The sequence below is a fragment of the Vulpes vulpes genome, chromosome 16, assembly GCF_048418805.1.
Source record: "Vulpes vulpes isolate BD-2025 chromosome 16, VulVul3, whole genome shotgun sequence".
NCBI lineage: Eukaryota > Metazoa > Chordata > Mammalia > Carnivora > Canidae > Vulpes > Vulpes vulpes.
In genome coordinates, this window is record NC_132795.1 from 29,882,447 (window position 1) to 29,898,471 (window position 16,025).

Below are 16,025 nucleotides of genomic sequence, written 5' to 3' on the forward strand. Positions count from 1 at the left end.
GGGGAGAAGTAGGGGCAGAGGGGGAAGCAGGCTCCCTGCTGAGCAGGAAACCAGATGTGGGGCTGATCCCAGGACCCCAAGATCACGACCTGAGCCGAAGGCAGACACTCGACCAACTGAACCATCCAGGTGTCCCAGGTGTCCTCGGGTATCTTATTAAATATTCTAAACTATTCTTATAATTTGAGGGCTAGTAGGATGTGACAGTTGGACTAGATGCTCTACAGTTAGATCTCTAGAATTTCCTTATTCCTTTTTGGGACTAACTAGATAATTGGGAACTACATTGCTTAAAGCAGTGTTAACTGAAGGAAAATATAGTAAAGCATTTAGTAAAAAGTTTTCTTTGGTACCAGTAGCAAAGGGATGAAAGCCCCTCTGCTTGTATGCTCCAGTATCTTCCAGAGCAGGTATAGAATTAAAAATCGGTTTCTCTGAGATACCTTATTTCAAAATTTGTAAATACAAGAATCCATACCACTTCCTAGAAAAGAATCTAGCAAAACTGAAAAATTCACAAGATAGGATTGGGTTGGTTAATATCACCTTTGTATATAAAACACAATTGTGGAGTTGTGGTTCCTATTCTTGAGGTAAATATGGAAACTTCTAGTAATCATATTAGTTACCTGAAACTCTTCCAGTGTTTTTACTACAGTTGTGTTCTGGTCCTCTAATTTTAAAATAATAAAAAAGCAATCTAGAAACCTAAAAGCTCTCCACCGTTTTTTCATACTTGTAAGACAAGAAAGTCTTAACAATTGTGCTACCTGAAACAACTTTTCTGTAAGATTTTCTGTAAGATTCCCCTCAAAATAAGCATGATGATGAAATAAGCAAATGGATTCCATGGCACGGGCAAAAGTGTTTTCACACGAGGGCTACAACTTTTTTAAACCTTTTAGTACGAGCTAACTAGGTTGGTGGATCAGATAGTCTAAGACCAAAAAGATGCTCCCTCCTGGCTGATAATAGTAACAAGGTACTTGAACTGACTGTTATTGCAATATGTGTTAACCCTTCCTTGGCTACTTGTCAGGAAAATACCGATATTTGTGAGTGGCTCCTCAACACCCTATGTTAACTGACCATGAGTGACTCTCAGAGACCACACAGGTCACAGAAACTTCGCTTCTTGGTCTTTCCTTACCCTTACGGGGGCCCTCAAGGTTACCTACAAGGCCTAACGGAGACATGGAGAGAGTTTCACAGCACCTGCAGCCAAGACCTTACTGTTCGGGAACACACTACATATGAATAACCATGAACCATTAGAAATAATTATGACTAACATTTAATTTTTTCATCAATAATATTATAGCGATTTACCAGGAATTGTGCTGTTTTATGTAGCTTATCTCATTTATTTCTCCCAGTAATAAGTACTATTTTTTCCCTTCCTTTTCCAGAAAAGGAAACTAGGCGCAGAGAGATAAAGTGCCTTGTCCAAAGTCACACAGACAACAGGGTAGTAGAACAGGGTCTGAAGCTAAGATATGGAAGTTCAGGACTTCAGGGCTTAAGTACTATCCTATACAGCCTCCTACCAACTATTAAAAAGTATTATGTAGTAATTATAACCATCTACTTTGAGAGGTTTTTTGATAAACATGCCCAACAGTCTATCAATTTAAAAAACTACATTCGAGGCACCTGGCTGGCTCAGTCAGTTAAGAAGCGGATTCCTGGTGTCAGCTCACGTCACGATTTCAGGGTCATGAGATCAAGCCCCATGTTGGGCTCTGCACTGAGCATGCAGCCTGCTTGGGATTTCCTTTTTTCTTCTCCCTCTGCCCCTCCCTGCTCACACTCTCTTAAAAAAAAAAAAAAAAAGGATATTCTTACTACCTACTTCCCCTCCTTTTCTAAAAAACTCACATATTATAAGCCCCATATAACTCTTCACCTTATACTTACCTTATAACAATAGTATATTTAATACTGGTCTCTGATCCTGTAACATTAATTTCAAGGTTGTTCAGCCTTGGCCCGGGAGAATGCTCTATTGCAAAAAAACGTATGCAGGGATGAGCAAGAAAAAAAAAAATCCTTTCTTCCCCAATAGACAGCTGCTCTTTTTAAAATGCTGCTTGATTTGAGGAAATCACATCATAGCGGCTGGGAGGGGTAAGAACTCTGACAATGTACTGGTTTTTTGTTTTGTTTTTCTTGCTCTGCCACTGACTTAAGCTCACTAAACAAAACATAAGTATCCTCATGGCACTGGCACACCAAATCAGTGGTGACCAACCTTTTGCACTGATGAACCAAAGCATAGATTTCAGTTACTTTGGGGTACCTCTCAAATGCTGGGATTAAAAAAAAAGAAAAGAAAAAGCTTCTGAAAGATCAATCTAGTGAAAAGATACTGTTCTTTCTCAAAAAAAAACCAAAAAACTCCACTGGGCTCACAATGAAAGGAGTCTGTATTGGTTAAGGTAATGATAGCTGTTGTAACAGATGAGCCTTGGAATCCCAGTGGTCTCCTATATTACAGGCGGTTTTTTTCGCTTGCTCATATAAAGTCCGGTGGGCGTGGGCCAGGAAGAGTAGCAGCTGTGCTCCATTTAGTCACTCAGGGATCCAGGCTGCGGCAGAGACTGCCGTCCTCGACACCTGGTTACCTGGGTGCCAACATCCAGCTGGCAGAGGCGGGAAGAGATGAAAGATGTTACGGTCTGGGTCTATTTTTTTTCTTTAAGATTAATTATTTATTTATTCATGATAGACATGGGCGGGGAGGCAGAGACACAGGCAGAGGGAGAAGCAGGCTCCATGCCAGGAGCCCAACGCGGGACTCGATCCCGGGACTCCAGGATCGCGCCCCCTGGGCCAAAGGCAGGCACTAACCTGCTGAGCCACCCAGGGATCCCCATGGTCTGGGTCTAGAAGTAACACATAATTCCTGCTCACATTCCACTGAAAAGAATTAGCCAGATGGTCACACATAACTGCAGAGGAGGCTGGGAAATAGAGTCCAACTATGTGTCCATGAAGAAAAGGAAACATCACGTGAACCGCAAGCCCAGTGTCTCTGCCCAAGTCAGGGCCGCCAGCAGCAATGGGCCTTCCAGTGACAGCAGAGAACGCTACGAAGAACAGCGGACCTAGCGGCACCTGCACGAAGCATCTGTGTTGCATGAAAGAGACTTTTAAGACACGCATTTATTGTTAAAACCCCAGTACTCCCGTATGCACCTTCCTGCATTCATTCAACAGGACTTGATGAGCACCTAGGACTGGGTGCCAGTGCCCGTGCTGTTTGAGGACGTGGTCCTGTACAAAACCCATCCTAAACCACCATGGAGTTTACAGTCCAGTGAGTGAAAAGGGCCAGGATCTCACTGAAAGAAACCAAGCTCCTTGAGGACACACACCCAGCAGCACCCTGACACACACCAGCAGCTGGCCAAAGGAATGCTGATGAAACTAAACAGGGAGTGGTGTGCGTGCTGGAGGAGAGGAAGAAAGCATCCGGGGACAAAACGTGCCCGCCCTGCCCTGCATAAGGTGGAGAAAAGTGAACAGAGGAAATGAAACTTCTGTAAGTTTCCATAAGTTTCACTTTACAAATAAAATGAAAAAAAAAATTGCTTAAGAAAAAAAAAAAAACCCAAAGCAAAATGTAACTGATACAACAATGCTTTACAGGCCCTTGTGAATTTTCCACGCTGGCACCATGCCCTCACATACCTTAAAAGAAATCTCAGGAGATTACCGTCCAAACTGTGTCTAATGTGGACACCTGCCCACAGGATGTGCTACGTGCTCAGTGTCCCCATATCAAGCCACACGTGAACTGCTAGTTGTATCAGAGATAGTAAAATTTCACTTCCCAAAGAGGAACTTTTAAGAACAGTGTGCACTTAGTCATTTTATGGCCAGGTTTTAATGCATACTGCAATTTAATCTTGTAGAGCAGAATTTCTTAAAGTACATTTCCCTTGGTCTTTTTATTTATAATTTTAAATTTTATTTTCATTGTTTTATTATCTAACATTTATGGAAGGCTAACCGTGTCCCAGCTAATACGCTAAATACTTTGCATGGATTAGTTTATTTAATACTCCTATCAGGCTGTTCTACAGTGTAAGAAACTGGGGCCTTTGAGGCAGGCCTTTGAGGTTTTGGGGCAAGATGCTAGTGCCCCAAAGTATTAAGTATCTTGCCCCAAAACACCTAGATTGTAGGTGGCAGAACTGGAATATAATACAATCTAATTCAAGCCTAAGCACTTAATAGTTTGTAGATTATTGCATATTTTGGTACATTATCTTAAATAATTTATAGAATGAAGTGGGAACATAGGTGAATGATTAAAAACACACTGATGTTTTACAGATGTGGAGTGGAGAAAGGATGACATCTTGGGGAAAAAGTTATATTGAAAGTTCAGCTTTTAAATTTAGTTTTCAATTTTTTTTACATATTAATTTTTGAAATAAAATTTTCTGTTATTCAAAACCTTTAAAATTTAGAAAATACAATTACAGTACAGTTTGCAGGAGACTATAAAATAAGCAATTATAGTGTATTTTCCTATGTGCATGTTTCTTCGGCGAATTCAAAAAGCATAAGCATGGTCTCTGCATTTAAGAGTTAAAACTAAGGAAGTAAAAGTAGTATTTGTAAAATAATTGGATAGCAATTAAATGCTAAACGGTAAAACATAGTCCATAAATCTGAGAACAGTTCAGAAAAGGAAGAGCCAAGTGTGAGATGCAATCCCAGAACAGGATTCTTAAAGCAGAGGCATTTAAAGTGAATTTTACATGGACAAAATCCTGCACATTTTCAAGAAAAGTTGATATAAGAACCTTTAGTAACTGTAAACAAACCATGCAAACCATGGGAGTGACAAAGAACAAAATGGCTCTATTAACAATTCATAAGACTATTCTGATTAAAACATGATTCTAACAGTAGCACCAGTGACTTTTATACGCCAGTTTATCAACCGCAATGTTAAACCTGGAGCATATCTATCCTGCACAATCACGTGGCCAGCTACTTGTGTTTCATTAAGCCAGACAGAAAATTGCCAATATGGATGCTAACGGATTGGAATCACATCTCGGATTTCCACTGGCAGATAAGGACTGCGTGGTAACCCTTTCATGATGCCTATATGACCTTCCAGAACATACGAGGAGGGGAAACATGGTTCTTACCGGCTGAATAGGTATGCTAAGTAAGAGCAAAGCTTCATATACACCAGTTCAAGTCCTCCTACTGCTGACCCTGGAAAACCCCCTTTCATCAAAATCTTAACCCAGCTCCCACTCATTGAGCATCCTGCAGAGAAAGATTTGACACAGACCTCATTTTCAGCCTTCACTGCTTGAATCATTCATTCAGGTACCTCAAAAAGATCTCTTTAGTTATAGCAGCCCCAGGTTGGCCCTAAATCTCCTTGAATGAATTTATTTTTTAAAAAGATTTTATTTATTCATGAGAGACACAGAGAGAGAGAGGCAGAGACACAGGCAGAGGGAGAAGGAGGCTCCATGCGGGGAGCCTGTTGTGGGACTCGATCCCAGGACCCCGGGGTCACGCCCTGGGCCAGAGGCAGACACTCAACCGCTGAGCCCCCCGGGCTGCCCCTTACATGCATTTTAATAGCAAGAATAATTTTGGTCATATTTGTCTCAACGTTTGTAAGGCTTCACAACCAACACCTGCATAGGGAGGAGCATAACAAATCTGGGTTTGATTCGTTATACGTAGTGAAGTACGGATACCCGATTATAATCATGAATGTTTAAATGCTTCTTATACAAAAGTAATAGAGAAAATTCCTATGGGTTTTTGAAAACGAGATCTTGAGAAATAAATATAAACCCTCACACCTCCTCTACTGCACGCAGCAATACTTCTAGGGACTTAGACTCCCTGTGTCTCTCTAAAATAAACTGCTGGCTCTCACGGGCAGGTGTGTCTGCTGCTGCCCCGCATGGTACCGGCGGCTACCTGGAGGACGTGCCTGCTGCCCATCGCGGCTGGACTGCTAAAGGGCCGAGCCTGCGAGAACACCGGCCACTCGACGGGAGAAGGACCCTGACCCTGGGAAAGAAACACTGCCTCGGTTCCCAGCAGTAGGCAGCAGCGTCCCCTCGATGCCCCAGGGGTACCACGGAGCCGCCTTGGCAGAGGCCCAGGCAGGAGGAAACGGGCTCCGTCGGCCTCCTACGCTCACCGTTGCCACCGCGGCCAGAGGCCAGGAGGCCAGGAGGTGAGTGTGGAGGCACGCAGCTCGGAGGAGTGAGGGCCAAGGACTCCTCCTGTTACAGGCGGGCGGGGGCCAGAGGGGTGAGGTGGTGTCTCCCCCTCTGTGGCCATGAGGGGACACTAGTTCTCAGGGTGTATGAGGCCTCCAGAGGAGCGGCTTGTGAGGCCCCGGTGGAACAAAGGGTGCAGGTGCCAGGTGTCGCGGGGACCCGAAGGCCGCCTTCCCAGCCTCCCCCCTCCCCCAGGCTGGGGGCTTGGTGATGGTTCTAAGGGCTCCCGCCAAGGGTCTGGCGAGGGTCGGTTGGACAGTGGGCTTCGGTAGCGTGGCCTGTCCTCAGGCCTCTGTCCTTCCACGGCCTCAGGAGAGCTGCCCGAAGTCCCAAGGCTTTAAGGTCGTGCGGACGACACGTGTCAGGGGGAGCATCTGGACGGGCCAGGCCTCCCTGGTCAGAAGCCGCCCCGTAGTGCGGGGCTGACCCCATGGGGCTGTGCCACCTTTTTCTGGGTTGTGCGTGTGGGGCAGCAAGGGCCAGGACTTCACTTCTGTTGTGCCCAAAGCTGGGGACCTGGGGAGCACTTGTCCTCCAGGCTCAGCTGGGGCTCTCGGGGGTCGGGCCCGGCGACGCAGGCGCTGCACCCCTGGGCCCTCCTGGTCTCGGGCCAGGAACTCGACCTCCACTGGCACAGGTGAAAAGAGGCCACCGGGGTACAGGCTGCGGCCCCCTGGGAGGCCGAATTCCTGCGTGGATGGCACACGGCCAGCCCCCCGGCCGCAACCACTGTCCCCCCCGGTGGCAGCCCCCGCTCCCGGCCCCCAGCGCCTGGCCTTGCTCTGCACCACAACGGGTCCTTCAGCACGCAGCCCGGACGTGAGCTCCCTGGGGAACCTCGGCAGCACCTCCCGTCCCATCCCACTCCTGCCAGGGAGCTACTTCTCTGCACCTGGCATGTTTCTCTGACTCTAACACACTAGTAATTTTGTGGTTACACATCCAGCTTCCAGGACAGACGGTGGGGCCTTGGGGCCTAAGTTAATGTATTATTTTTTTATTACATTTTATTGCATTTAGGATAGTCCCAGCCTACTGCCTGACTCTTGTAGCTATTTATCTCGAATAAAATAATAGGAAAAAATTTTTTTGATTCGTAACAGCATTTATTTGTTTCCTCTTATAAAATGTGTTGTTCCTTTAACCATTTTATTGAAAAAGCTCTCTTTTGCTCTCTTAAGTCATATATGTCCTCTTCCATGGAATTTGTATTAAATTAAGAAGAGAAAAAGATGTATGTATATATTATTACAATATCTTTTCTTTTCTGTGGCCATACCAGTTAGTGGGTTTGTTTTTTAACATAGACTCTGCACACTCTGGCACCAATAAATAAAGCAGTTAAGTAAGGCAAGGATCCTGCCTCATAAAATAGGACCAGAGATGGGAAATCCTAAGAACTGTGTTGCATTCACCTTGTTATCACATCATTCTTTCCTATAGTCCTTATTTAGTGCTTTGTTACTCTTAAATGGCACAGTGCTGAAGTATGCGCTCTACCTCAGGGCTCTTCCAGAGTTCTAATAATTATAAACCATAACTTATTATAAGCCTAAATTTCCATTTTCTATTATAAACAGAAATCTCCTTTCACCAATTATACCATGGCATCAGGCCTGGTAAAATACCTTTATTTAGAGTACGTATATATTTAAATTTCATAATTATAATCTGAATATAAATTGTATCTCCTCTCAAAAAGGATAGTTTTCTTCCATTGCTACAACAGGATTTGATGAATGGGCTGCATTGTGTATATTTTGTTTAGATGTATGATAATGAGTCATCTTAGATGTCATGATGAGAAATTATGTTGATTGTGCTGTACTTGTATCCTCAGGTTTAGGGAAAATGAAAATGGCGTCTGTAAAGCTAATGAAATTCTGTATCATCACAGACTGCTCAGTACAATTAATGATTGAGGAGCCTGGGCCATCCCAGAAGACCTCAACTCTGATAATCTTGTCCTGAACCTTCATTTTAATCATTCTGCCAACCACCAAATGGTTCAGCCAAGCAGTTAACAAAGGTCCTCAGTATATAGTCTAGATTGTATGTATGAGCTAATATGGCAATGAGCTTTGTACAGAAATCCAGCTTTTTTTTGCCCTCAAGCCACATGGCAAGAGCCTCCTAGAAATTTCTTTTCAAAGTTATCTGTTGAAGGGAAAACAGTCCTGTGAAGCAAAGAAAAGAACTCTGGTTAGGATATGTGAACCTATTTGAAAGGTTCATGGGAAAAGAATACCTTGACTGTAAAGCTTTAGTTGTAAATCACTAGATGTGATAAAAGCTGAAGGAACAAAATAATTTTGACAACCTTTTGTTGATGAATACAGTTAACCTACAAACACTAAAATCTTTAAAAAATAAATCCGTTTATACTTAAAACTACCTTCGGATATACATACTTAACAATTGTACATAAAGTCTATTCCAGAACTCCTTTCTCTCTGTTTAATCACCGGGGTGTGGGACAAGTCCAGCTTTGTTTGACTCAACAAACACAGAGTACTCAGAGTAACCGAAGAACCAACCCCCCTGATGTCACCTCTTCCTTAACAACCACTTCAAAATCATATAAAACAGCAGGTCTGCCCTTCCTTTCAGAGTCAGATGCTCAAGGTCACTAAGCTTTTACGTAGTCATAGCTCAGTCAGGTAGAAAAAATAATTCTAATTCCAGCTGTTAACTTACCTTGAAGAACTTCCATGGGGAGAACAGTCCAGGCATTTTCCAGGTAGGAAATATAAATATAGCGAGCTGTATTGCAGGCCAGACCAATGTAAAGAACTCTTTAAACAAAAAACAAAAAACAAAGGGAAATAAGTTGAGGCCCTGTAGGAGACATAAAAAATGCAAGTACTACGTACATTTCCCCTGCCCAAACCATCCATCATCCAGCAGCGTTTAAACGTAGGAGTCAGGAAGCTAAAGAACAACTAAATTTAACCATGAACTCTTAGAAATAAGAAAACTGCTTCTAACATATCTGCCCTCAGTCTTTTCAGAATACTTAATATAAAAGTGAACATCACCCTTCCTGAAATTTAATTAGTAGCACAGCCAATGCTTTTTAAAGATAGTCTGGGCACACTGCCATCTGTAATGACATTACTGGCCTCCTTCCAGGTGGCTGTAGGGTAAATATGCCTGGGATTATAGTTGCTTCACGAGGATGGGGGCAGGACAGGATAAAAATGAGAATGTAAATATGAATGTGGTCTCACATGCAGTCCCCAAAACACCAAGGAGTTTTACAAGGAGACTCTCAAGGTCGTGAAAAACTATCATCCAATGATGAATAATAAACTATTTGGAAATCAAATACTTGTTCCTATTAGTTCAACTGATACATCTTCACTATTTAAAAATAAATCTATGATATAATCCTATGCTTACCAAACTAATAAATATACATCAGCATCACTTTCCCCCCTCACAAGCACCACCACCAAGATTATGAGAAAAACAAAGTAAAGGCCTTTAGGGGTACATCCAAGCATAGGGTTACATACTCGTTCTGAACTGGACAATCTGGTTTAGAAGCAAATGGTGGCTGCCGCTTTGTACAAGACACAGCCTGATGGTACGGAGTTCCCTTTCTAGTTTGTTTTCCATTTTCTGTTAATTTTCCTAATCTTAATGCTTTTCTTTGTTTCAAAATTCAAGTGGATGAAAACTTGAAGGTAAAAGAAATAAGCCAATATGACAGTGATAATTTCCTAATCTTGCTCAACTATATTTTTATATTAAAATCATTCCAGTAGGGGATCCCTGAGTGGCTCAGCGGTTTGGCGTCTGCCTTTGGCTCAGGGCATGATCCTGGAGTCCCGAGATCGAGTCCCCTGTCGGGCTCCCCACATGGAGCCTGCTTCTCCCTCTGCCTGTGTCTCTACCTGTCTCTCTGGGTCTCTCACAAATAAATAAAATCTTAAAAAAAAAAAATCATTCCAGTAAACACTGTTCTCTTTTCCCAACATTGAATCAAGGAAAGGAAAGCTCTGAGGCATCCAGCTTGTATTAACAGCAAATATGGAACAGAAGAATGGGAGAAAAACAAAAAAGGGTTGAGGGGCAGAGATGAGATAGGAAATGTATATTAAAAGGGATTTAGGGGAACTTCAGTATTAAAAAAGTCTGGGTTATAGTATTCTCTGGACGTTATATTCTTTGTACTTTCATGTTTTAAGGAAAAAAGTCTGTGTTTCAATCCTGTTTGATAAAAAGTTTCCTGAACAGACTTACTACAGATCATCAACCGGGGTGGGGTCCCTCTGCTAGGAAACAACAGCAAAGACCAAAACAAAAACCCACAGGAAATTACAGTGCAAGATACACTGCACAAACATACAAGTTCCACAAACCTAGGTCTTCTTAGGCTCTAACCTAGCTCTGTTGAGGACCCTGACACAGCCTAACCCACGGGTCAGTAAACCGCTCCTGTAAAGTTTCGGCTCTGCAGGTCTCTTGCAGCTACCCACCCTCGCCACCATAGTGCAGAAGCACCCGCAGATAGTACGCACGTGAATGAGCAAGGATGGCTGTGTTCCAGTACAATTTGAATTATGTACAGTGAAATTTAAATTTCACAGACAGTTGACCTCTGAACAATGCAGAGGTTAGGGGTGCTCATGCCCCCCTGCACAGTAGAAAATCCACACGTAACTTCTGACTCCCCCAGAACTTAACTATAGAAAGTCTACTATTGACTAGAAGCCTTGCCAATAACATAAACAGTTAACACATATTTTATACGTTATTTTATTATATATTACATTATTAAAATAAGCTACAGAAAAAATTAAGAAAAACAAAAGGAAAATATATTTGCCATACTGTATTGAAAAACATCTATTAGTGGAGCCTCACAGTTGAAACCCACGTTGTTCAAGGGTAAACTGTAATCTTTATGCATCACAAAATATTATTATTCTTTGATTTTTTTTTTCAACCACTTAAGAGTACAGAAACCATCCTTAGTTCTGGGCCATACAAAAACAGGTAGTGGGGCAGATCTGGCCCCAGGGCTGCAGCATGCTGACCCCTGACACATTCATTAGTTCTTGTTGACTTTGGCTACACGTCAGATCCACACAGGTAACCATTAAAAACAACAGCCGTCCAGGCCTCGCGGCCGGCAGTCCAGGCATCGGGCTTGGGACACTTCCCAGTGTATTCAGATCCGGAGCCGGTGGGAAGAGCCATTGCTCTAGCTCAGTCCAGGCAGCTCCCAGGCACACTTTCCCATAATCCTACTCTCCAAAAATTTTGGTAAAACACCTTCCTTGTGTTCATATTGCACGTCCTGAACCTTTCGAGACCCTTCTCCGTCGCCATGGCCATGGTCACTGCACGCAGGCCCAGGCCCAAAAGCACGGTCAGCGCAGTTTAGGGGGAGGCTGTGCTGAGCCTTCAGACCTCGCCCCGTGGAATTTGGTGCCTGCGCGCAGCTGCTGGGGCCCTTCGGGCTCACGTGCACCAGAAGCCAAGCGCTGTCAGCTGGGTGCCCTTCCCTTCCGTCCCACGTCTCTAACCTCATGGCTCACGGGCCTTCAGGGCCACACGAGGCCCTAGAGAACAAGCAGACCAGGAGCTGTGCAAGGCGCGTCACTTCACGGCCTGCGCCCCGGTCCCTCCTACGGCAGGGACAGTGACACCTGCGCCCGGTGCGGATCCAGCGGTGACTCGGGCACGGCGCCCCACGAAGCACCGCGGCGGCAGGATGCAGGCACATCGGTGCCCAGTGCCCTCCACGGCTGATGTGCTGGGGCGGGCGGTGCCGCGGGCCTGACCCCAAGGAGGGCGACCCTGCGACCACCGGAGATGAGCCCAGGAGGAGGGTCGCGGAGGAGCCACCCGCCCACGCCTTGGCCCCAGGCTGGAGGCTTCCACAACCTGCGGGGACCTACGTCCTGGGCGCCCAGCCGGTGACCTCGCGCCCGGCAGCACGCCCGGGGCAGGGACACGCCGACGCGGCCTCTCCCGCCGCATGCACAGCCAGGTCCGCGCACTTTGACAGCCGCGCGCTCGGGGTCCCGGATATTCCGGGCGCGGGGCTCCGAGCACTTCCCTGGGAGACACGGCCGCCCGCTGGGCACCCAGGCCCGCGACGCTCGGACGCCGTCGGCCTCGGACACCGCCCCCCGCCTCACGACCCACGGACCCGGCAACACACCAAGGCCGCCGCGGGATGGGGCCGCGTCCACTGCGGCGGGTGGCGCTCAGGCCTGGGTCCGCAGCGCTCCTCAGGCCGGGAAGCCGCCGCCGCAGGAAAAGAGGGTGCTGTGGACCGCGGGGGCGGAGGGGGCGGAGGGGGCGGAGGGGGCGGAGGGCCGGGGCACCGGGCGGCCTCCTCAGCAGGCGCTCCCAGCCGCCCCTCAGGAGCCCTCGCACCCCTCCCCCCTCGTCTGAAGCCCTCGCGGCCCTCACGCCTTCAGGAGCCCTCACGCCCTCAGGAGCCCCCCTCGTGGCCCTCACACCCTCAGGAGCCCTCACGCCCCTCACGAGCCCTCGCGGCCCTCAGGAGCCCTCGTGGCCCTCACGCCCTCACGCCCTCAGGAGCCCTCGTGGCCCTCACGTCCCTCAGGAGCCCCCCTCGCGGCCCTCACGCCCTCAGGAGCCCTCACGAGCCCTCGTGGCCCTCACGCCCTCAGGAGCCCTCGTGGCTCTCACGTCCCTCAGGAGCCCCCCTCGCGGCCCTCACGCCCTCAGGAGCCCTCACGCCCTCAGGAGCCCTCGTGGCCCTCACGTCCCTCAGGAGCCCCCCTCGTGGCCCTCACGCCCCTCAGGAGCCCCTCTTGCGGCCCTCGCGGCCCTCACGGCCCTCAGGAGCCCTCGCGACCCTCACGCCCTCAGGAGCCCCCCTCGCGGCCCTCACGTCTCTCAGGAGCCCTCGCAGTCCTCATGCCCTTCACGAGCTCTCACGAGCCCTGATGGCCCTCGCGGCCCTCAGGAGCCCTCGCAGCCCTCACACCCTTCACGAGCTCTCAGGAGCCCTGGTGGCCCTCGCGGCCTTCAGGAGCCCTCGCAGCCCTCACACCCTTCACGAGCTCTCACGAGCCCTGATGGCCCTCACGTCCCTCAGGAGCCCTGGTGGCCCTCATGTCCCTCAGGAGCCCCCCTCGCGGCCCTCACGCCCTTCAGGAGCTCTCAGGAGCCCTGGTGGCCCTCGCGGCCCTCAGGAGACCTCGTGGCCAAGCCTGGGGCGGGGCTCTCCACGGGCCGCGTGTCCTCGGCTCCTCCTGGGTGTTTGCCTCGCGGCCACAGGCACCCATCAGGAAGAGGCGCAGCAGGAGGCACAGCCGCGACGCACACCCACGGCCACTGACGCACACCCAAGGCCCCGAACGTCGGCAACGCAGCAATGGCCGTCCAGCCGCCTCGGGGCGTGCCCACCTGCGGGGAGGGAGGGAGGGAGGCCGCGAGGGTCCCGCCTCGAGGGCCGCCCACTGCCACCTCCTCGGGCCCACACGTGGGCATGAAGGCCGCGGCCCGGCCTTGGCAGAGGTCAGCGCACCCAGAGGGTGCAGGGTGACGCGACCTGAGGGAACTACGGCAGGCGCGGGAAGACGGCTTCTGCCTGGGGACGCCCCGCACTGTCCCCGTCGGCGCCCGGCCGGTCCCAGCGGCCGCGGTGCCCCCCGTTGCACGCGCCTACCAACATCCGTTGCTTCCCGAGCTTTGGATGTCTGCCCAGGGCCAGGCGACACGGCAGGTGGCGGGTCCACATGGTGCTGCCGCCGCCGAGTGAGGGGAGCATCTCGTGCCGGCCATCCGGGCGGCCTCCGCCCATTTCCTGATCGTTACCGACCCTGTGGTGTCAGGCCTGCCAGCTCTTCATGTTTGGACACGGACCCTTCATTGGGCACGTCGTTTACCAGCATCTGCTCCCGGGCCCCACGTTGTCTCCTAGTTTTGTGGGTTGCTTCCTTGGCTGTGCAGCTAATGTATTTCTGATAATCATGTAACAATAAAGATTTAAAAGGTAAAAGAGAAACCGTCAAATTAGACACAAGAAAGACAACTATAAAAAATCCGGGTTAAAGTAATACAAAAAACCAGAAGAATTCAGCTCTCAGGCTGTTTTGAAAGTATCTTAAAGTTCCTGTTCCACATTAAAGAAGCCAAAACTGACTGAGATCACAGAGTATGCATTTGGTTTAACCCCAATCAGTAAGGATGTTTTCAAAGAAAAGAGTCTGACCCTGTATCAAAAACTTAGCAAAATGCTTTTCTATTTTTGTCTTATAATATTTAGATTTTATCATCAGCCGACCGCAAACTCCTTGATGCCGCCATCTAAAGCAAGCTAGAAATCCCTACAGACTGGTAAGCAGAGCATTCTAACGTTTATGTCAGAGAAGGAGAGTCGTACAAGTGTGTGTGCACTTATGTATGAACAGAGTATCTCTGGAAAGACACACTGAACGTCATGACGCCATGGTCTCTAGGGAGGAGGACTGGGAAACTGTCCCAGGGCTGGGAGATGGATGTGACCGGAGATCTTAAGTACTTCTTGCATATTTTCCCATGCGTCTATCTACTCTCTCACAGAATGAATAGAACTCAGGCACTATGCCTCATGTAGCGATAAATAAACAGTAAATGATGTATGATGTTTGACCAATAGTTCTCCAACCTGAAGGGACCATTATCTGGATCTCTATTTTGGCTTAAAAACAATATGACATCCTAGCTAGTAATCAGTATCATTTCTATCTTTTGAATTCAAAAGATTCAATTGTGCAATCAGGTAAGACTAAACCATACAGACACATCAACAGTTAAGAAAAGCACATAAAATAATCAGCTTTGCCCTTACTGTATTCTTCTGGACAAAGGAAATGGCAGTCTGTAGAGAGAGCCTTATGAAAAGTGCTTATTTGCGGCAAGGACCACTTGGGGTTCATCACAAAGTGTATGTAACACAATGGGAGCCTTGGAATCAACGCTTCTGATGGAAACAAGATTCCACTCTAGCACATCTTTCTTGCAGCCTGTCTGGCCCAGTGCTCTGCTCTCTGTCCTCCAGCTATGCATGCTCCACGCCGGGTGAGGTCAGCTGCCTGTCATGTTGGCTGGTTCTGATCCCCAGTGCTTGGCATATGCTGCATGCCCGTAAACGTTCACTCCCTAGAGGGAAAATATGTATACTCTACATAGAACCTCACTCAACTAATACTAAACACACTGCGCTAAGTGCCAGGGGTATGATGGTGAACAAGAAGGAACTACGCACGTGTTATGCTTATAATTTTATGTGTGTGTATATAAGAGATGGGTATGTGAAAGAATAAGCTGACCCACGAAAAGGACTTAGAACTAGGATAGTTAAAAAAATGGGTGCCCGGAGATCTCTGGGTGGTTCAGCGGTTTAGTGCCTGCTTTTGGCTCGGGGTGTGATCCTGGAGACCGGGGATCGAGTCCCACATCGGGCTCCCCACATGGAGCCTGCTTCTCCCTCTGCCTGTGTCTCTGCCTCTCTCTCTTTCTCTATGTGTATGTTATAAATGAATAAATAAAATCCTAAAAAAAAATGGTTGCCCATATTTGGTGCCCTTTGTGATTAATGTTAATAGGCTACGGTTGAAGATACATATTAAGTCATTTATGACCAAGCAGTTCAACGAAGAGCTGCCTGTGGTTTATTTGGGACATCCTGCAACATCATGCAATGCATCTTCAACACATACGCACAAGCAGGTAACAGGCTTCTTGGGTCCCCACAGGCCTATCCCACTAGAG

General features: G+C 47.7%; 2 protein-coding genes across 14 annotated transcripts in view; one reads left to right on the forward strand and one right to left on the reverse strand.

Annotated features, from left to right (window-relative positions):
• The window catches only part of NEMP2 (nuclear envelope integral membrane protein 2), a 42,894-nt gene extending 36,764 nt beyond the window's left edge, over positions 1-6,130 (forward strand). For both annotated transcript variants that reach the window (XM_072741150.1, XM_072741152.1), the window contains one exon: positions 5,933-6,130. In XM_072741150.1, the coding sequence (XP_072597251.1) occupies positions 5,933-6,011 (79 nt within the window). In that variant the 3' untranslated portion in view covers positions 6,012-6,130. The remainder of the gene's footprint in view (positions 1-5,932) is intronic.
• Positions 1-16,025, reverse strand: part of MFSD6 (major facilitator superfamily domain containing 6) — a 70,405-nt gene that overhangs the window by 10,464 nt on the left and 43,916 nt on the right. For all 12 annotated transcript variants that reach the window (XM_072741144.1, XM_072741143.1, XM_072741148.1 and 9 more), the window contains one exon: positions 8,976-9,073. In XM_072741144.1, the coding sequence (XP_072597245.1) occupies positions 8,976-9,073 (98 nt within the window). The remainder of the gene's footprint in view (positions 1-8,975; positions 9,074-16,025) is intronic.